Source organism: Pistacia vera, unplaced genomic scaffold (genome assembly GCF_008641045.1).
Source record: "Pistacia vera cultivar Batoury unplaced genomic scaffold, PisVer_v2 Contig445, whole genome shotgun sequence".
In the NCBI taxonomy this organism is placed as follows: domain Eukaryota; kingdom Viridiplantae; phylum Streptophyta; class Magnoliopsida; order Sapindales; family Anacardiaceae; genus Pistacia; species Pistacia vera.
In genome coordinates, this window is record NW_022196274.1 from 935,628 (window position 1) to 953,168 (window position 17,541).

The 17,541-nt window shown below is 36.2% G+C and overlaps 1 protein-coding gene and 2 pseudogenes across 1 annotated transcript; 1 reads left to right on the forward strand and 2 right to left on the reverse strand.

The window, feature by feature from the left end:
- Positions 1–1,426: 1,426 nt before the first annotated feature.
- Positions 1,427–3,893, reverse strand: LOC116144396 (annotated as a pseudogene).
- A 6,381-nt stretch (positions 3,894–10,274) lies between these two features.
- Positions 10,275–13,301, forward strand: LOC116144446 (annotated as a pseudogene).
- Positions 13,302–15,175: 1,874 nt separating this feature from the next.
- LOC116144389 (phenylalanine ammonia-lyase) lies at positions 15,176–17,439 on the reverse strand. Its single transcript, XM_031429835.1, has one exon. The coding sequence runs from the start codon at positions 17,323–17,325 to the stop codon at positions 15,187–15,189; it is 2,139 nt and encodes a 712-aa protein (XP_031285695.1). The 5' UTR covers positions 17,326–17,439; the 3' UTR covers positions 15,176–15,186.
- Between the last annotated feature and the right edge of the window lie 102 nt (positions 17,440–17,541).

The window sequence follows — 17,541 nt, forward strand, 5'->3', positions numbered from 1 at the left end:
ACTGAACATTGTACCCACCAGATGTGCCTATGTTAATTACGTCACTCTCTCATTCAAACTTTTAGTTTATTTTATTGTATTTTCTAAGTCCCTCTTTATCCATATTTGACCAAGTTTTATAGAAAGATAATGAATTTTTCTTTAGTAAAAATTATGTCATACTAATAAACTACGTGGGAACTAACGGGGGCTTTAAAATTAGTACCTCAAGGTTTGATCTAAATAACACTTAGCTCCACAGGTTTTAAAAAGTGGCACTAAAAACCCAAACGTTTTGAAATAGTAAAAACTTCGTTTACAAAGCTGATGGACATTAGGAATATCGGTTTTCTAGCTCATAATATCTGTTAAAATACGTAAGTTTTATTAGAATATTTTCTCTATTTCAATATTATTAATTACGAAAATAATCCCCAAAACATATTTAAAAATATATATTTACAACATATATTTGGATCCAAGAAAATTCATCAAAACCCATTGTGTTAGAATGGTTGTGTATTTGGGTGTTGTCTTCAGGATTGCATGTGTTTATTTTAGGTGTATAAATAAGACTGAAGACAAACTATTAACACCTACTTTTCTATCGGTATACACACTTGTTAAATATTTATTAAGAGATTTTCAAGCAATTTGAGTATCAAGATTCTTACATGTTACTATCAGCCTAACAGAAATGTCAATACCTTGTATTGGTATTCTACAATGATATTATTTTTATTGTTATGAAGAAATACGGCTTTAGGGATGATTTGGTATGTCGTCCTGTATTACTTTTTGGGGCAAATTTTTTACTTTTTGTGATGAAAATATTTGTCACCTTTTTCTAAATTTTTTTTAGCAGGAGAGAGGAGAGAGAGAGGAAGAGAGCGGTAAGAGAAAAGACGAAATGAAACGAAGAAAATAAGAAAAGAATGGATAGGGTAATAAATTGACTTTTAATAAATGAGTTGAAAGAGAATGATGTGTCATGTACCTTTTTTTTTTTTTTTTTTTATTTTATTAAAACTATTTGATTACATGATAAGACAAAAATAGACTTTATTATATGCAAGTTCTTGTAATAGCCGTTAGTTTTAGGGGAGAATTGTAATTTAATCTTAATGGTTGGGATTCTAAGTCATATTATAGAACCTGTGGGTCTAAGCTTACTTGGGCTAAACCTTACGAATGTTCATGTTTAAAGCCCTAACATAATTATGATTGAACAATGAAATTTAATCCAGGCTCAACGACAAGTCAGCACAATAAGCTACTCTACATTGAACAATGCCCAATCTTTACTACTTAATTATGGGAAAGAACATGTAACCATTTCTTATTTTCTATATTCAGAAAAGCAAACAAATGAAATTTAATCATTTAATCCATAGGGCATAGGCGTTAGGAAATTCCTTTCACGGGGAATTGAAAACATATGAAACTAAAAGAAAGAACAAAAAAAAAAAAAAAAGAAAAAAAAAAAATCACACTAGCAGAGTGGAAGAGGGGCACCATTCCAGTCTGTGAGGCACTCTAGCATTGGATCAATGATCTTACCCTGGCACATAGCTGTGAATACTTATCAAATTCTCTCCTGGTGACTTTACTTTCTCACCAGTAAGAATCCCGTTCCTAGCTCTTCCCTCACAAACTTGTACAATGGATAAGATCTGCATTCTTGATCCTGTTGGGAATTGTGCATTTCCATTCTCAACCACAATTCTGGCACTCTCCACCTCTTTAGGCAAAACGGCCTTCAATTCCTCCTAAAAGTTCCAATCTCTGGAAGATTGAAGAGTTCACATTCTTCTCGTTTTCGCCGTTGTTCAATGCATGATCAACAAGTACTTGTCTTAGCTTTTGCATCAATGGATAGGTGGCACTGCAGGGATCATCTATGTAAGCGAAAACGTGTTCGCGATCAACCACTTTGATCAGATCTTTCTCACAGAATCTTGATGGGTGAAGTTCTCCGTTTGTTCCAATAGTTAGAACTTTCTTAGCCACTAGGCTCACAGTGCTATTAACTGTGTTCTTCAAATTCCTCTCAAGGTGCCTCAGATCAATGGCTTGGCAAAGTGCTACCAAGTATGTAGAAGACATGAGCTTCAAGATGTCAACAGCTTCAGCAGTTTTTCTGAAGAGATGAGTCCAAGGAATTCACGTCTTGGTTGTGTTGCTCGGCACTTTGGACATGGCTGGTGACTGGATTGGCGAGTTGGAGCTAGAACAATACGAAGCCATGGCGATTTCAGCACCCTTGAAACCATAATCCAAGCTTGGATTTCTGCCGCCAGAGAGATTTGATGGCAACCCATTGTTGTAAAAGTCGTGACAAGCTCGAAAATTGGGCAAACATAAGTTTTCCAATCAATGCAATAGACCAAGTGTATTGTCCATTGAGACACCAATTGGGGTCCCCTGGAAGTTGCCTCCATGTAAAGCCTTGTTCCTTGAACATCGATCAGAGGGTTGTCATTGACGGAGTTGATCTCCCTTTCAATTGATTTGGTTGAAAATCTGATAACTTCAATCAGGGCCAAGCCATTGTGTGAAGTCCTGAGGGCATAACGATCCTGTTTCGGCTTTTGAAGAGGATCCATCTCGTGCAATTTTTTGGCAGTTTAACATACGAACTGCCATCAAAATGTGTTCATAATTGCTGCAGCCTCAATCTGGCCTGGATGGTGCTTTAACTTGTGGTCAAATGGTCAGTGAATTCAGGCTTCCCCTGCATCACTTCCGCGAAAATTGCTGACAAAATTTCGGATAATACACCAAGAACATTAGCCTCAAAAAGAACCATTGAAGCCATCCCAGATCCAACAGAAGTACTGTTCACAAGAGCGAAGCCTTCTTTAGGCTGCAACTCAAAGAACTCAAACCGGCGAGGTTTAGAGGCTTCTTGAGCATTAATGACTTCTCCCTTAGGTCCTGTGGCTTGGAATTGGGGCGACCGGTAAGTAATCGGCAAGTAAGAACAGAGGAACAAGATCACCGGAGGCAGTGATTGTGCCGCGAAGTGGGAGGCATGGAGTAATGTTGTTGTTTAGAAGACTGGTAATTGCTTCCAAGATTTCAAATCTGATTCCAGGTAGCCCTGGGAAGAGTGTTGATCCTCACAAGCATGGCAGCTCTTGTTGCTGAGTGAGGCGTGTGTGGCACGACTCTGTCCCATTACCGAAGATTCCAGCATTCAGGATTGTAAGAAATATTTTTAGCATTAATTAGTTTCATAAATTACATTAAATGATTCTGAAATACGTATTAAAAAAGGAAAAAAAAAAATTGTTTGATTAAAAATCTTTCCTCCTAGAGTGTCGAATTTGTACACACATTTTTAACCTCAAAAACTCAGATATAACTCGTGAGACTCAGATGAGTCAACACGGCCGCGTCCAACGGCACTCATGATGGTTGATTAACTACTTAAACTAACTTGAAACAATTGAAGAAGAAACTATTCTTTTTAGCTCACATATCCTAAAACTGAGTCAACTCGTCTTTGGTAAATAAATATAAACTTGGAAACGTACGAAGTTGTTCATAAAGCTTACCTAATGAGCTCTTCTGAAGAGCTACCATTCTTAGTTCTTCTATGGGAAGTTGACCAAAACCAGTGGTGACACCATAACTATCAGTCCTTTATTCATGCTCTCATAACCCAGTCACTGCTAGCTAACTCATCTCTGGATGACTCTGAAAGCTCAACTTTGACCCCGACTCATCGGTTGCAATGGCAGCCACTGAGCTATCGTCAAAGTCTCACCACCGAGCTTCACCACCGGCTTCCTGTACTCGGCCACCATACGCTTCACTTCATCCAAATGACTCCCTTTAAGACCCTCAGTCACCAATCCCCAGTTCAAGGGATCATTAGAACTCGTGCACAAACTCTTCAAAATCCCGTTTTCCATGTTTTACCGTGTATAAAGCAGACAAATACTAACGAAAGGGAAGAGAAAAAGTCAGAGAAAGAAGATGGGAAGCTTTTGTGTAACTGGAAATCTATGTATATAAATTAAAATGGATTTCCTGAGGAAATGAGAGAAAGTGAAGGTGTACATTATGGAAAGAGAGAGACGTGGTTGTGTTGCAGTAAGTACCAGGCGTCGGTAGGTAAGCTAAAGGGTGGCAGAGAGAAATGCGGGGTTGGTTGGAAAGAGATCTGAACCGTTGAAGAATGGAGATCCAACGGTTTAGATTTTGGTGGTCGTGATCAAAGTAAAGAGAGGAGAAGTGTAACATTGACTGGTGAGGTGATAGTGGAGGGGATTGGTGAGTGAGTAAAGTTACAGTTATCGACAGTATGTATCGATTTGATCCTTGATTTATTATCAGTAATTTAATCAATGGTCGGATTTGTTACGTCATTCGATGCATAAATTCGATGTAAACTTTTTGATACTCTATCATTTTCCTTGGTGAGAATGGGTTGGTGAAGAATTGACAGAGCAAATACGACCTCTCGCAAGTTAGTCTTACACGTCAACATAAATCAAATTAATTATAAGTTTAAGCTTAATAATTTTACTTGGCCTATATCAATTTATTATAATCTTAGGGAGACAATGATTCTCTTGTAATTTTAATATTAAAAAAATAAATAATTAAATTTTAACATTAAATGCTAATGATAATGGTTTAAATTTTTTGAAATTAAGAATTTCACATGTTAATAATGATCCAAATATATTGAGAAATTCATATTTATTTATCCTTGGATTTAGTCAATGATTAACGAGTAGTTGATTGGTCAATTAATAATTTTTAATTAATTTTGTTTGGATTATTTATTTTGATGATAAAATGGTACAAAAATATTACAAATACAATTGACCAAAATTCCATTGATCTAGTCAAGTTCTCAATTCTTCTTGCTCCCTCTCTTTATGTGAAAATCAAGATTTTGTCTAGTATGAATTTTTATTAAATAATATATGAAATAATTGACCATTAATATATATATATTTGATTTTTAAAGTTGACAAAAAAATAGGTATAAAAATATAATTCTTTGTAATTAGTTGAATACCAAATTACGAAAAAGTCAATGAGAAAGAAGTGAGAGAAGATGAAGGTCAAGGAAAAGAAGACAAAAGGGTGAGAGAGGGATAAATATCACATGAAACATTATATTGTAATTTGATATCCATATAATAAAGTTTTTTTTTTTTTATATTTATTTACACGACAAATTCTTAGTGAAATAATCTTGTTATATATGGGTGTCTTATTAGTATAGATAATATATTTTTTCCGTAAACTGAACATATATGATCATCTTATCAATGTAAATTACATCTATTATCTATATAATGCATTATTAATTTGTTATATCATGTCAAAGTAATTCTAGCATTTTAACTAGAATGTGGAAAACAAGGAATATCATAAATTAATTGGAATAGTTTGTAATATGCTCAACTTGAAGAGTATCATTGGGAGAATGTTGAAATTTTTCCTAGGCTGCCCGAGCAGCTCAGGATAAAAGAAATTTCTCCCTTGTTATACGGACAGAAAAGATTAAATATAAGGGGTTGAAACTTGGAACGTTCAAGTACTTCCAATCAATTCATTAAAAAAAATATTTTAAATTGTTATGGCGCATTTTAATTTGTGAAATTATAATAATTGGAAGGAGGGATGATCAATAAACTTTATGTTTGTTGAGAAAAAAAAGACAAAGATTCTTAACGTATATATATAAAAACTATTGGCAACCTTGAATCCCATATATAAAATTGTTGATTTATTGGATTAGTTTTTCCGAAATCACACGTCTATATATAATATATGTTTATGCATTATTTCAATTTTGACCAGATGGAGTGAAATGGAAGAATGAATCTCCATTCAAACTTTGTATTTTATACTATTTTCTAGACTTTTAAAGTTAATAATATGACTATAAAGATAAATGAATACTAATTAGAAATTTAGAATACCAACTGACCTAATTATGATGTTAGTGGGGAAGTGAAACTTTTAATTTATTTATTATAGAATTAGTTTGGTTTTCCTTGTGGAAAACCTTAACGGAAAATATGCCAACTCTTTTCCACTATTCTTCAATTTCTTTGTTTAGTGGGCATGGTGTTGTAGCTGGATAAGTTTTCATTATAAATTAATCAATTTGTTAAATGCAATCTTAGTTAAGGAATTATTATTTATCCATAATTAGGTCAAGAATCTAATGAGCTCCTGCTGAAGAGCGCCACCGTTCTTGGTTTATTATTAGTGTTTTCTAAGACCCTCTTCATAATTTAAACGTTATAAGAATTATCCACATTTGACCAAATTTATAAACATAGCGAATTTTTCTTTAGTAAATCATGTCATGCTAATAACAATACCAACTACCATAATATGATGTTAGTAGTTGAAACTTATAATTTATTTATTATTTAATGAATAATTTAGTTTACTTTGCGGCTTTTAGTGGGCATATGCATGGTTGTTGTAACAGGATAAGCCATCCCTTACACTAAAATAATTAAGTTGTTATTTCAGTAGTTTTATTTGCTACTTTTACTCTAACCCAAAGTCCAACTCAACCTAACACCGGACTGAAATTATGACCCAAATTTAAACACAAACACATCCGTCTAAGCTTACAATAAATAAATAGAAGAATAAAGAAAGTGTTCACCATTCAATTGGTCAAGCTGAAGTATATGAATATCAGTGGTGGATTAAGTTGAGAAATCAGTAGACATTTATAAAATAGGTAGCTTATTCTATACTTTCAAGATTCAATAAATTAAAGAGCATATGATAAGCATTTCTAATGCATATTGCATGGATACGTAGGATTTGTGAAGTTCGGAGAGGATGAAAAATAAAAAATTCATATTCATACATTGAAAAGCTTATCAATATACACTTAATTATCATATACCCTTTTTGTCTACAAAGGTGTTAAAAACTGGCCGCCTCATGCGACCAAACGACACATCGGAATCTGGTGATACATCAGATTCTGATAGATCGATAGTTTCGGTACTTTTTGAATCAAATGTGGTGTCAAGGCACCACCCTTGACCATTGGGATCTTTAGAGTGCTGCAATTTATTAGTATGTAGCTAAGAGACTTGGTTATTTATAGGAGAGTCAGGACAACCTGACTTTGTGTGATGTAAGGAAGACACAAAAAATTGAATGCCAGCTGGAACAGATTGAGCAGTAGAATAGGGTAGAATGACAGAAGCAAGGTTCAATTGAATAGTCCTACCTTAAGCTCTCTGCAGAAGAACTATGCTGGTAACTTGTCCTTAACCACCACAACAATCAAAGTGAAATTCTACCACAACATTATTGTCTTTAGTAAACTTTGAAATACTAAGTGATTTTTGGTTATATTTGGAAAACATAATACATTCTAAGATAAAGAGACTTGGACTGCAAAGAAACTAGGTAAAAAGGTAATCCTATGTGTGAAATATCAAGAACTCACCATTTCCTACTTGCAATTGCCCAGCTCCTTCATAAGTCCTACTATTGTGCATGTGATTTACATCGAAGTGACATGGTCAGTGGCTCCAGAGTCCATATACCCTGCTGGATCTGCGGTGTAGTTAGTGGCAGTGGAAGAGGCAATATTTGGCAAATAAGGTGCAACAAAATAAACCTAACTGGATGAAGTATGCCTGATTAGGAACCTTGAAAGCTGAATATCAGTGTTAGGGACGGAGCAACAGGTTGCTATCCTCTAGAGAAATCTTACGAAGAAGAAATCAATTGGAGGAATTAAACGTGGTCCTGGTTGGATTGATACCAGAATAGAAGTGATTAGAGGACAAATGTTGTATCGTGAATTCCAAGATAAGTAGAATCAAGTCTTTTCCCATGTCCAAAAGAGTTGTTGTCAGGAAAAAAATCTGACTGTCCATTGTTGAAGACACACCACCAGAGTCCAGACTGTGGAGGAAACTCATTGTAAGTGGAATTATATCGGTGATAACATTGAATAGCTGGTGTGTCCTATTTTCCCACGTACTTGACAAATAGGTCCCTTTAGCATTCCCCTACCACGACCTCTGGTAGCTATAAACACTGGTGGTCTGTAATTATTGAATTGTGATTCAAACTATCCAACATGGGAAGGCTGAACGTCTATCCATGTGAAACAAAACCAGTGGAAGGTAAAAAGGAGGCAGGAGGTGGATAGGGTGGGACATATTTTGATGCACTTGGTTGTTGGCATGAGATTTACAGCTGGTGTCCATAAGGTTGAGAAGCTACCAGCATGGGATGCAATATTTGACCCATTGTGCAGAGTTGGTGAACTATTAGAGTTACTGATTGTAGCAAGATGAAATAAACTATTTCAGAAATCAACAATTAAATTTTCAATTCGCATTTATATTTTTGCAATAGATATTGTGCCTTTTGGATGTAACAGAATCAAACGGATCTAGTCTAGATGTCAAATTTACAACAGCAGCATCAAATTCTGGTCCTAAACCATCAAGAATACGCTGAAGCAAATCTTCATCAGAGACATTTTGACACATAGAGTTAGGCTTTTTGCAATAACTTCATCTTCTTAAAGTAATCACAGATAGACAAGTTCCCTTTATGATGGTCTGGAATAAATGTTTAAGGTGTAGAGCTCTAGCCTTTGAGTCACTTAAAAATCATTTTCAAGTGCAAACCAAATATCAGTGGAAGCTTGACACTTAGATACCGAACTAAACATACATTCAGAAATGGAGGCCAACAACCATGTAACAAGGAATTATCAGTACATTTCCAAGCTGAAAGTTGGATTAATGCATTTGTAGTACCAGATCTCAATTTTGGTTCAGTGTTGACCTAATAAATTTTCTTCAACTAGAATTTTAGGTTCTGACGAAATTAAAGGTTCAGGACAGGGGATACAACCTGTTAAGTGACCATCAAGATCGTGAGCACCTACTGTAGAAAGAATTTGTGACTTCCAAACTGATAATATCACGGTATCATCGGGTGTGAGCTGGAGTAACCACTTGAGACTGGACGAAAATGTTGAAGAGGAAGTGATGAAGGAAGTGTCTGCATCACTTTGTTCAAATGTTGTGTCGAAGTATAGAGGATGAAGAATTCGCATTGATGCTAGTCTTGGCTCGATACCATGAAAGACATGAGGAGAAGTCAAGAATTTAGAGAGAATGAGAAAGACAAATACAATTTTTCTTCTTTCTTTCATTAACTAACTAACGAATAGAAAGTCACATGTTTATACATTTAAGAAGAAGCAAGAATAGTAATGTAAAAGTGACAGCACTTTGATGCTAAGACATGAAGAGACAACAATTCTTTGGTGCCTTTGGTGAGCTAACAACGGTGACAAAAATTAGTAAAAACGGAACCACTTTTGCTTCTCTGTCAATACTGCTAATACTAACATATATTTCTTTACACTGAGCATGAATTAATTAACAAACTAACAATAATTCTTATACTAACCATGAACTAAGAGTTTAAAAACTAATTTTGTTTAAATTGACCAGGGCATGAACTAACCAATTAAGAACTAACTTTCTTTAACTAATAGAATAATCTCTATAAATTAAGCTGAAATCTTCATAAAGTGATCTTTCTATACGACCTAAGATGCATATCAGACACAAAATTCATTGATATGGAAATTCCACTTACCATAATCATATGTTTACTCATTACTCTCTCAAGTACCCATTTCACTTTAATTGCAATTTTAAACAACCACCACATGAAACCTAAACAATTGGTGTTCGAACTTCTCCACCAAGATTTCATGTCACAAAACACTAATCACACCAATGTTTCACACAACACTAATCACACCAATCAAGATCGTGCTAAACACATTCTAAATCCTTCTGAAACTCAAGAAGCTTGAGCTAATTTAATACTTTTTCTACAAAGGATTTTTTGTAAATTTCACTATTGGTGAGCCTCCCGTTCCACATCTACATGGGTTACTTAGGAGCCTTATATGACAAATATACGCGGAATATATTATAAACCAAATTACAACCCCTATAGCTCTTCCACATATTCTGAAGTTCCATGTGGCCAAGTTGTCTATAGCTCTTGCGACTACAGTACGTAATTGATGCATTTATAGAATCAACATGCAGGGATAGTCCAATGGACAACTTGCCATTAAGCAATTCAAATTTGAGAATATAGATAAAGGCAATATTACTATAAGTGATGTGGTTTTTGGATGCAACCATAACAATAGAGACGGTGAAGAAGAAATTTATTATGAAGTGTCTGATTTGATGGAGTCGTCGGAGGTGTTGGTGATCAACATGTTATATATGGAGAGGAAGATACTCAAGTACTCAATGGAATTTTTGGACTTGGTAGTCGAAAACATGCCTTGTCTCTTCTTCATAGATTTGGTTTATAAATTTCCTATTGCATTGGTAATAATCTCTACTGCCCTAAAGAGTTGATGTAGGTAATCAATTGATTACTAAACCACTATAACTTTGTGTGTTACTTTATCAGTTTTCTTTTATGCTTTTTTGATTTCTCATATATGATTGTTTGTGTTCTTGTTGAATTAGAAACTTAGGAATCTGATTTACTCTAATTCAATCAATCTTGAGTCCTACAGTCTTACGAGCCTTCCCATTCTTCCACATACGTCGATTATCCTTGTCGTTACGACGTCTGCAACATTTGCACTATAAAAATAAGTGCATGTACCAAATTTAATATGTAGATGATACCAATCAATTGGAAAATTTGCCACTAAGCAATTCACATTTGAGACATCAGATGAGGGCACAACCATAGTGAAAGATGTAACCTTTGGTTGTAGCCACAAAATTCATGGTGACCATCGACAACCAGTAGGAATGTTTGGACTTGCTAGTCGAACACCTACCATATCTATTTCTAATAAATTTGGCTTTAGATTTTCGTATTGCATTGGCAATATATCTAATCTAGAATATAGACATAACAAATTAATATTAGGCGACGATATTGTACTTGAAGGCGATTCAACCGCTCTCAATTTCAATAAAGGGTTGTATATATTATGTTACTCTTAAAGGGATTAGTGTTGATGACAAAATGCCTGATATAGACTGTAATACATTCAAGAATGATAGCGACGAAAGTCAAGTAACAATCGACTCTAGTATTATAGAGACTTCGCTAGTCACAAAGGCATATCGAATTCTTTAGGAAGAAATCGAGCATCGTCTCGAAGGGTTCTTAGTCACAAAGTCTCGAACAGTATAGAAATGGCAATTGTGCTACTATGGATCTTCAAGGATTTCCACAGGTCACATTACATTTTGCTAATGGGGCTAATTTAGTTTTGGGTGAGTGGAGTATATTGTTAGAGTCATGAAAGTGACTCTATTTTGGTGATAAAAATACCCCATTTGTGATTAAATTGAAGTATATTGAGACAATTAAAGAATTTATGAATTTATTCACGAAAATCGCTTCCTAATATTTTTCTTATGAATTTAATGTGTTTGGAATGATTTTGGAAAGTATATGAGTTGATATTGGGTTGTGGTTTATGGATTAAAGGTGATTTTGTCTCATTTATGCTGTTTAGGGGGTAAAATGTCATGTTTTAAGGGGCTGATTTTGTCACTTTTCAATTGTGTAGGGACTAAACTGAAATTTTACAATATATTCTATAAAAGAAAAGTGCAGATCGCGTTTCCAGGGGGGGCTGTTCATCATCTTTTCCGGCGAGCTTCGGCGACCCTTCGTCTCCCTCCGGTGACGATTCATCTTCCCGGTGCACCGCCATTCACCAGCCACCGTCAACACCGCGAATCACGCACCACCACCGCGACGTTTCACCTTCCACCACCGCGTCGTTTCATCTTCCCGGCCAGTTTTGGCCGTTTTCCGGCGACGATTCGGCTCCCCAAGGCTAGATCTCCCTTCCCCACAGCCGGATCTACACTTCCCTAGCTTCAGCCGCCGCGAAAACCGCCGGAATCCGTGATTTGGCCGCCGCGACTCTTCATCTTCCAGGCCAGATCCTGCTCATTTCCGACGACTTCTCACCTCCCTAGGACCTGATCTGAACTCCCCATCACCAGAGCTTTCCATTGGTACCTTCGGATCCCATTTCCGCCACCGTTTTCCGTAGACCCGCCGGAAAATTAACGTTTTCCGGCGAACCGCGGCTGTTCGTATTCCGGGCTGTCCGTTGGTCGTTTTCGGCCCTTCTTCGCATCATATCGCTGTCGGTTACCTCCTCTTCGCCATGATCAGCTCCGTTTCCACTGTTTCAGCCTCCGTCATCACCACCATGAGCGGCTAAGTTCCCGGTTGTCCGTTACGGTGTAGGCGAGATCGAGATTGACTCCACTGATCTCCTCATCAGCTCTCGACTAGTTGGATGAGCCCGAATGTTGGATATTTGGTTAAGTTTCTTGTATTCAGATTATATTTGTTTTCGTTTCAGTTTGTTTGCGATACTTTAATATTATTCTGATGCTCGATGTGTTGAATTGATAATGTCCATTGAGAACGTTTATTGATATATAACTTTTCGCATAATTGAATGTCGGTTTGAGATTATTGAATGTTGATTATGACTTTAAATTGCTTCGGTACTGATTGCAATCAAGTTGTAGTAGCGTTTAATGTCATCTCTACTAGGAATGCATTTATTGTGTAATTAGTTGATTGGATGATACAGGTTGATAGGTTGTACTTGTTAACGTTGTACCAACTAGTGGTGTTTAAGGGTTTAGCATTTTTCGGTTAGTCAATGATAGTCTTTAACCAATCGATCTGTAACTAAGACGACGGGGAGACAGGATAGATTATGCCTAGATTGCCGAGAGATATTTCTATGGATTTGCCTAGCCTTGTAGGATTAGGAAATTGAAGAGCGAGGAGAGGAATTGTGAGAGTTGGTCTTGAGTCAAACCGAACCTGTAGCGACAACGCTTTTAATATTGAGTTTTAGTTAGCAATTTATTTAATGCTTTTTAATTTCCTGCAAGTAATTAGTTTCCTTAGTTTTAATCAATCATTTTGCCAATTTCTCTTTCGATAACTCAATTATACATTAGGTCGGTAGTCTTGCTCTCTGTGGATTCGACCCTACTTACCGCTAACTACGGTACTTAGGTTTAATTTTGTGACCGTGACGACCGGTCTAACATATATTTATACAGATAAATATGTCAATGTTTTGCTTGGCTTTTGGTCTAGGTGAACAACATAATGAAGACTTCCACAACTTGAATGTGATAGGACATCAAGCTCAACAATTTCATAACGCAGCTTTTGATGTTGTGGGGGATAAGTTGTATTTTCTGAGAATTGATTGTGATCTTCTTGAAAATTAACTATATTAATAGAGATAATATTGTTTTAAGAGAATTGATAAATTTCATTCATCTACTATTCTCATTAAATCTAGGTTTTTGAAGCTTTTAAAACTTATACGAGATGAACTATTTTACTTGGTATTAATTATATTATACAGACTTTTCAATATGAACAAGTTGTAAAATTTTAATATTATTTTAGCATTGATAATGAGATCAATGTGACCAGTAGCTGAACCAGTAAACACTTACTTGGCTAATTTTATATTGTTATATTTTTTAAATAATTGGCTAATTAGGAATAATTTATTAGAAAAGTAATGATACATGTGCAAATTAATTATACAAATAATTACTTATAGCTCAATTAATTATACAAATAATTACTTACAGCTCTACATGTTTAACATGTCGACTATTCTAATTTATTTAATTTATCTCTAATTTAAAATTACTCAATCACATTTAAGCAAACATCAGTTTGTACAACAAGTAATATAATTAACTATCCAATCATATATTTTTCTATGTTACTTTACATGCAAGATTTTGTATAAACTATATATAATATTATTCTATTCAAATTAGGATGTAGTAATAATAACCCTTATCTGATTAGGTTAAAAAACCAAACATAACAATTATATATACTATTTTACTATTTAAATTTATATTCCATTTCTGATTTCAGCATCGTTGTGACCCTACACCACTACCGTTCTTCTCCTCGATCATTACTCACCAAAACCCTCGAACCATATTCCTGTCGACCTTGTTAATCGCCGATAATCGAGCGATTACGGTTTGCGCAACCTCTATTTTCAAATCAAATTTCAATCAATCTAAACCGTCAAAATCCAACCTTTTGCCACCAAAAGACTTATTGGCCTCCTCTCTTCAAAAGCTCCAATAATTTGGATCGAGTTTGCTCTGTGTTCACCATTAAAATATAAATTTGGGTAATAAAATAACACTTTAAAAGCCTATAGATGGGAAAGTGTCATTAAACCGGAAAAAGTCTCGTTACCTCCATATTTTACACACTATACAAAAGTTGAATAAGCCATAAAGTTTTGACCAATTATTGTTTGAATGAAATAAAAGAATGAATGGGAGAATAAAGAACACTAAACATTGTACCCACCAGAGGTCCAGATGTGCCTATTTTAATTAGGTCAGTCTCCCATTCAAACTTTTAGTTTATTTTATTGTATTTTCTAAGTCCCTCTTTATCCATATTTGACCTAGTTTTATAGAAAGATAATGAATTTTTCTTTAGTAAATTATAGAAAATTTTTATCACCTTTTCCTAAATTTCTTTTAGCGGGAGAAAGAGAGAGGAAGAGAGCGGTAAGAGAAAAGACGAAATGAAACGACGAAAATAAGAAAACAATGGAGAAGGTAATAAATTTACTTTCAATAAATGAGTTGAAAGAGAATGATGTGTTATGTACATTTTTTATTTTTATCTTTATTAAAAACTATTTTGATTACATGATAAGACAAAAATAGAATTTATTATATGCAAGTTCTTGTAATAGCCGTTAGTTTTAGGGGAGAATTGTAATTTAATCTTAATGGTTGGGATTCTACTATTATATTTATAGAACCTGTGGGTCTAAGTTAATTAGGCTAAACCTTACGAATGTTCATGTTTTAAAGCCCTAACATAATTATGAATTATGATTGAACAATATATGCTACTCTTATATACATTGGACAATGCCCCAATCTTTACTACTTAATTGTGGGAAAGAATATGTAACCATTTCTCATTTTCTATAAATGAAATTTTAATCATTTAATCCCATAGGCGTTAGGAAATTCCTTTCACGGGGAATTGAAAACAATATGAACTAAAAGAAAGAACAAAAAAAAAAAAAAAGAAAAAAAAAAAATCACACTAGCAGAGTGGAAGAGGGGCACCATTCCAGTCTGTGAGGCACTCTAGCATTGGATCAATGATCTTACCCTGGCACATAGCTGTGAATACTTTATCAAATTCCTCTCCTGGTGACTTTACTTTCTCACCAGTTAAGAATCCTGTTCCTAGCTCTTCCCTCACAAACTTGTACAATGGATAAGATCTGCATTCTTTGATCCTGTTAGGAATTGCTGCATTTCCATTCTCAACCACAATTCTGGCACTCTCCACCTCTTTAGGCAAAACGGCCTTCAATTCCTCCTCAAAAGCTCCAATCTTCTGGAAGATTGAAGAGTTCACATTCTTCTCGTTTTCGCCGTTGTTTAATGCATGATCAACAAGTACTTGTCTTAGCTTTTGCATCAATGGATAGGTGGCACTGCAGGGATCGTCTATGTAAGCGAAAACGTGTTCGCGATCAACCACTTTGATCAGATCTTTCTCACAGAATCTTGATGGGTGAAGTTCTCCGTTTGTTCCAATAGTTAGAACTTTCTTAGCCACTTGGCTCACGGTGCTCTTAACTGTGTTCTTCAAATTCTCCTCCACGTGCCTCAGATCAATGGCTTGGCAAAGTGCTACCAAGTATGTAGAAGACATAAGCTTCAAGATGTCAACAGCTTCAGCAGTTTTTCTTGAAGAGATGAGTCCCAAGGAGTTCACGTCTTGGTTGTGTTGCTCGGCACTTTGGACATGGCTGGTGACTGGATTGGCGAGGTATTGGAGCTCAGAACAATACGAAGCCATGGCGATTTCAGCACCCTTGAAACCATAATCCAAGCTTGGATTTCTGCCGCCAGAGAGATTTGATGGCAACCCATTGTTGTAAAAGTCGTTGACAAGCTCCGAAAATTGGGCAAACATAAGTTTTCCAATCAATGCAATAGCCAAACGTGTATTGTCCATTGAGACACCAATTGGGGTCCCCTGGAAGTTGCCTCCATGTAAAGCCTTGTTCCTTGAAACATCGATCAGAGGGTTGTCATTGACGGAGTTGATCTCCCTTTCAATTGATTTGGTTGAAAATCTGATAACTTCAATCAGTGGGCCAAGCCATTGTGGTGAAGTCCTGAGGGCATAACGATCCTGTTTCGGCTTTTGAAGAGGATCCATCTCGTGCAATTTTTTGGCAGCTTTAACATACGAACTGCCATCTAAAATGTGTTCCATAATTGCTGCAGCCTCAATCTGGCCTGGATGGTGCTTTAACTTGTGTGTCAAATGGTCAGTGAATTCAGGCTTCCCCTGCATCACTTCCGCGAAAATTGCTGACAAAATTTCGGATAACAGACCAAGAACATTAGCCTCAAAAAGAACCATTGAAGCCATTCCAGAACCAACAGCAGTACCGTTCACAAGAGCAAGGCCTTCTTTAGGCTGCAACTCAAATAACTCAAAACCGGCGAGTTTAGAGGCTTCTTGAGCATTAATGACTTCTCCCTTAGGTCCGGTGGCCTTGGAATTGGGGCGACCGGTAAGTAATCCGGCAATGTAAGACAGAGGAACAAGATCACCGGAGGCAGTGATTGTGCCGCGAAGTGGGAGGCATGGAGTAATTTTGTTATTGAGAAGACTGGTAATTGCTTCCAAGATTTCAAATCTGATTCCAGAGTAGCCCTGGAGAAGAGTGTTAATCCTCACAAGCATGGCTGCTCTTGTTGCGGAGTGAGGCAGTGTGTGGGACGACTCTGTTCCATTACCAAAGATTCCGGCATTCAAGAATCTAATGAGCTCCTGCTGAAGAGCGCCACCGTTCTTGGTTCTTCTATGGGAAGTTGCGCCGAAACCAGTGGTGACACCATAACTATCAGTTCCATTGTTCATGCTCTCCATGACCCAATCACTGCTAGCCTTAACACCATCTCTGGCTGATTCTGAAAGCTCAACTTTGACGCCAGACTCATCGGTTGCAATGGCAGCCACCTGAGCTATCGTCAAAGTCTCACCACCGAGCTTCACCACCGGCTTCCTGTACTCGGCCACCATACGCTTCACTTCCTCCAAATGACTCCCTTTAAGACCCTCGGCCACCAATCCCCAGTTCAAGGGATCAGTAGAAGCCGTGCACAAACTCTTAAGACTCCCGTTTTCGTGAACGTTCATTGCAGCTGCTTCCATTGCTTAATTTACCCTGTATAAAACAGACAAATACTAAAAGAAAGAGAAGAGGAAGACTCAGAAAGAGAGCTGATAAGCTTTGGTGCTTACAGTGAAATCTGTAACTTAATGTTAAGGATGTTGTTGCTGAGGAAAAGAGAGAGAGAGAGTGAAGGTGTATATATAGAGAAAGAGAGAGACGTGGTTGTGTTGTAGTAAGTAATAGGTGCTGGTTGG

Coding starts and splice junctions, on each gene's coding strand:
- LOC116144389 (XM_031429835.1), bottom strand. CDS start 17,325: ATGGAAGCAGCTGCAATGAACGTTCACGAAAACGGGAGTCTTAAGAGT.